Source organism: Echiichthys vipera (assembly GCF_963691815.1).
Source record: "Echiichthys vipera genome assembly, chromosome: 15".
Taxonomy (NCBI): Eukaryota; Metazoa; Chordata; class Actinopteri; order Perciformes; family Trachinidae; genus Echiichthys; species Echiichthys vipera.
The window spans coordinates 451,484-456,483 of record NC_139840.1 but is presented as its reverse complement, the minus strand read 5'-3'; the positions used below and the strand labels follow the sequence as shown (position 1 = coordinate 456,483).

General features: G+C 48.0%; 1 protein-coding gene across 1 annotated transcript in view; it reads right to left on the bottom strand.

Annotated features, from left to right (window-relative positions):
• LOC310957402 (E3 ubiquitin-protein ligase TRIM63-like) overlaps positions 1 to 5,000 on the bottom strand; it is an 8,318-nt gene that overhangs the window by 487 nt on the left and 2,831 nt on the right. The window contains exons 3-8 of the mRNA XM_083927951.1: positions 4,344 to 4,518; positions 4,151 to 4,246; positions 3,139 to 3,372; positions 1,459 to 1,481; positions 1,227 to 1,351; positions 1 to 95 (exon numbers count right to left, since the gene is read on the bottom strand). The exon at positions 1 to 95 is cut by the window's left edge and continues 147 nt beyond it. Coding sequence (XP_083784077.1) covers positions 1 to 95; positions 1,227 to 1,351; positions 1,459 to 1,481; positions 3,139 to 3,372; positions 4,151 to 4,246; positions 4,344 to 4,518 — 748 coding nt within the window. The remainder of the gene's footprint in view (positions 96 to 1,226; positions 1,352 to 1,458; positions 1,482 to 3,138; positions 3,373 to 4,150; positions 4,247 to 4,343; positions 4,519 to 5,000) is intronic.

The window sequence follows — 5,000 nt, the reverse complement described above, 5'->3', positions numbered from 1 at the left end:
AGGTGGAGCCGGAGACAGAGCAGGCTGCTGATTGGCCGAGGTCGTCCCTCTGACCTCCACTGCTTCCTCTTCATCCTCATCCTCGTCTTCATCAACTGACAACAACAACAACATGTTAGCATTCAATGCTAACACGTAGCAATCAGCTGATGCTAAACGAGGCTAACGCTAGAGTCAGTCCCCATAGACCTCCATGTTACTGAACCAGTCCCCATAGACCTCCATGTTAGTGAACCAGTCCCCATAGACCTCCATGTTAATGAACCAGTCCCCATAGACCTCCATGTTAATGAACCAATCCCCATAGACCTCCATGTTAGTGAACCAGTCCCCATAGACCTCCATGTTAATGAACCAGTCCCCATAGACCTCCATGTTACACTGAACCAGTCCCCATAGACCTCCATGTTAAACTGAACCAGTCCCCATAGACCTCCATGTTAAACTGAACCAGTCCCCATAGACCTCCATGTTAAAGAACCAGTCCCCATAGACCTCCATGTTAAACTGAACCAGTCCCCATAGACCTCCATGTTAAACTGAACCAGTCCCCATAGACCTCCATGTTAATGAACCAGTCCCCATAGACCTCCATGTTAATGAACCAGTCCCCATAGACCTCCATGTTAATGAACCAGTCCCCATAGACCTCCATGTTAATGAACCAGTCCCCATAGACCTCCATGTTAATGAACCAGTCCCCATAAACCTCCATGTTAATGAACCAGTCCCCATAGACCTCCATGTTAATGAACCAGTCCCCATAGACCTCCATGTTACACTGAACCAGTCCCCATAGACCTCCATGTTACACTGAACCAGTCCCCATAGACCTCCATGTTAATGAACCAGTCCCCATAGACCTCCATGTTACTGAACCAGTCCCCATAGACCTCCATGTTACTGAACCAGTCCCCATAGACCTCCATGTTACTGAACCAATCCCCATAGACCTCCATGTTAATGAACCAGTCCCCATAGACCTCCATGTTAATGAACCAGTCCCCATAGACCTCCATGTTAATGAACCAGTCCCCATAGACCTCCATGTTAAAGAACCAGTCCCCATAGACCTCCATGTTAATGAACCAGTCCCCATAGACCTCCATGTTACACTGAACCAGTCCCCATAGACCTCCATGTTACACTGAACCAGTCCCCATAGACCTCCATGTTAAAGAACCAGTCCCCATAGACCTCCCCGTAGAGCCCCATTGGCGTCTCACGTGGCAGGAAGTCCACCTGGCCCAGCGCCCTCCTCTGCAGCTCAAAGTTGGCGCTCAGGTGATCCATGTTCTCGTAGCCGTGCTGGATTTTATCGATGTGAGACGTGTTGGTCCCTGCTTCCATCCTGTGCACAGACACACTTCCTCTTTACTAATGTCAACAACAACAACAACAACAACAACAACAACAACAACAATAACAAACAAACAGGACGTGATGTCAGAGACTCACTTCTGCAGCAGAGGTTTGGTCGTCTGTGAAGAAGAAATCAAAGTTACTGCTGACGTCATCAATATTATTTACATTATTTCAAAATAAGAGTCCAGTCATGTTCATGCTCCTAGAGGACACTTTAACACACGTTTATGCTCCTAGAGGACACTTTAACACACGTTAATGCTCCTAGAGGACACTTTAGCACACGTTCATGCTCCTAGAGGACACTTTAACACACGTTTATGCTCCTAGAGGACACTTTAGCACACGTTTATGCTCCTAGAGGACACTTTAACACACGTTTATGCTCCTAGAGGACACTTTAGCACACGTTTATGCTCCTAGAGGACACTTTAACACACGTTTATGCTCCTAGAGGACACTTTAACACACGTTTATGCTCCTAGAGGACACTTTAGCACACGTTTATGCTCCTAGAGGACACTTTAACACACGTTTATGCTCCTAAAGGACACTTTAGCACACGTTTATGCTCCTAGAGGACACTTTAGCACACGTTTATGCTCCTAGAGGACACTTTAACACACGTTTATGCTCCTAGAGGACACTTTAGCACACGTTTATGCTCCTAGAGGACACTTTAACACACGTTTATGCTCCTAGAGGACACTTTAGCACACGTTTATGCTCCTAGAGGACACTTTAACACACGTTTAGGCTCCTAGAGGACACTTTAACACACGTTTATGTTCCTAGAAGACACTTTAACACACGTTTATGCTCCTAGAGGACACTTTAGCACACGTTTATGCTCCTAGAGGACACTTTAACACACGTTTATGCTCCTAGAGGACACTTTAGCACACGTTTATGCTCCTAGAGGACACTTTAGCACACGTTTATGCTCCTAGAGGACACTTTAGCACACGTTTATGCTCCTAGAGGACACTTTAACACACGTTTATGCTCCTAGAGGACACTTTAACACGTTTATGCTCCTAGAGGACACTTTAACACACGTTTATGCTCCTAGAGGACACTTTAGCACACGTTTATGCTCCTAGAGGACACATTAACACACGTTTATGCTCCTAGAGGACACTTTAACACACGTTTATGTTCCTAGAGGACACTTTAACACACGTTTATGCTCCTAGAGGACACTTTAGCACACGTTTATGCTCCTAGAGGACACTTTAGCACACGTTTATGCTCCTAGAGGACACTTTAACACACGTTTATGCTCCTAGAGGACACTTTAGCACACGTTTATGCTCCTAGAGGACACTTTAACACACGTTTATGCTCCTAGACGACACTTTAGCACACGTTTATGCTCCTAGAGGACACTTTAACACACGTTTATGCTCCTAGAGGACACTTTAGCACACGTTTATGCTCCTAGAGGACACTTTAACACACGTTTATGTTCCTAGAGGACACTTTAACACACGTTTATGCTCCTAGAGGACACTTTAACACACGTTTATGCTCCTAGAGGACACTTTAGCACACGTTTATGCTCCTAGAGGACACTTTAACACACGTTTATGCTCCTAGAGGACACTTTAGCACACGTTTATGCTCCTAGAGGACACTTTAACACACGTTTAGGCTCCTAGAGGACACTTTAGCACACGTTTATGCTCCTAGAGGACACTTTAGCACACGTTTATGCTCCTAGAGGACACTTTAGCACACGTTAGCACACTACAGCGGTGCGTTCAGGTTCACCTGCAGGAACACGGCCATCTCGGACTCATCCATGGTCTGGATGGCGGTCTCCAGCAGCTTGGCGGCGTTCTCCAGGTGCTCCGTGTACTTCCCGCTCAGACCCCTGATGTAGTGCAGCTTCTCCTCCTGCTCACAGCTGATCCTCAGCGTCATCTCCCCCTTCCTCTCCTCCAGCAGAGCGAACAGGTGGTCGAACGTCTCACACACCTTCGACTTCTGCCTGCGACCGTTCTCCTGAGAACACGGACATGAAGAGACGGAACCAGGTGAACCAGGACCGTCCTAGAACTGCTCTGGGACCTTTGTAGAACTGTTCTGGGACCTTTGTAGAACTGTTCTGGGACCTTTGTAGAACTGTTCTGGGACCTTAGTAGGACTGTTCTGGACCTTTGTAGGACTGTTCTGGACCTTTGTAGGACTGTTCTGGACCTTTGTAGGACTGTTCTGGACCTTTGTAGGACTGTTCTGGACCTTTGTAGGACTGTTCTGGGACCTTTGTAGGACTGTTCTGGACCTTTGTAGGACTGTTCTGGACCTTTGTAGAACTGTTCTGGACCTTTGTAGAACTGTTCTGGGACCTTTGTAGAACTGTTCTGGGACCTTAGTAGGACTGTTCTGGACCTTTGTAGGACTGTTCTGGGACCTTTGTAGGACTGTTCTGGGACCTTAGTAGGACTGTTCTGGACCTTTGTAGGACTGTTCTGGACCTTTGTAGGACTGTTCTGGACCTTTGTAGGACTGTTCTGGGACCTTTGTAGGACTGTTCTGGACCTTTGTAGGACTGTTCTGGGACCTTTGTAGGACTGTTCTGGACCTTTGTAGGACTGTTCTGGACCTTTGTAGAACTGTTCTGGACCTTTGTAGGACTGTTCTGGGACCTTAGTAGGACTGTTCTGGACCTTTGTAGGACTGTTCTGGACCTTTGTAGGACTGTTCTGGGACCTTTGTAGGACTGTTCTGGACCTTTGTAGGACTGTTCTGGACCCGGTTGAGTCCAGGGGGCCGGACTCACCTCCACAGCTCTGCAGGTCTCCTCCAGCTGACTGATGATCGCCTGAGTCCTCTCGTTGTTCCCGACCAACATGGAGATACAGTCAGAGAGCTCAGCCTGCACACACACACACACACACACACACACACACACACACACATGATGAGCTGCTCTGTGATGTCGCGGGTGGAGGCGGTCGTCGTGGTAACGTCACCTTCTGTGTGGTGAAGATGGCGTCCAGCGGAGCGACCTCACAGTCGCGGTGGCCCCCGAACACTTTGCAGAGGGAGCAGGTCGGGGCGCTGCAGGTCACGCAGTAGATGTTGATCCGCTCCTCAGGGTGGGACGCACACATGAGCTGCTCCACCGGCTCCTCCGGGGCCGGCCGGCTGGGGGGGGGGGGGGGGGGGGGGCAGGAGGGGGGGGCAGAGGGGGGGGGGGGGTTGTTCTGAGTTTTAGTTGTTGTTGTTGTTGTTGTTGTGAGTTTTAGTTGTTGTTGTTGTTGTTGTTGTTGTTGTTGTTGTTGTGAGTTTTAGTTGTTGTTGTTGCTACTGTTGTTGCTGTTGCTGTTGTTGTTGTTGTGAGTTTCAGTTGCTGTTGTTGTTGTTGTTGTGAGTTTTAGTTGTTGTTGTTGCTACTGTTGTTGCTGTTGTTGTTGTTGTGAGTTTCAGTTGCTGTTGTTGTTGTTGTTGTTGTTGTGGTTGTTGTTGTTGTTGTTGTTGTTGCTGTTGTTGTTGTTGTTGTTGTTGTTGCTGTTGTTGTTGTTGTTGTTGTCGGCAGCAGCAGAAACACGTCGGCTGAGGTGTTGAACATCAGCTGCTCACGTCTGAAGAATGCAGATTACAGCTTCTGTCTGACCCACGTTTAAAAA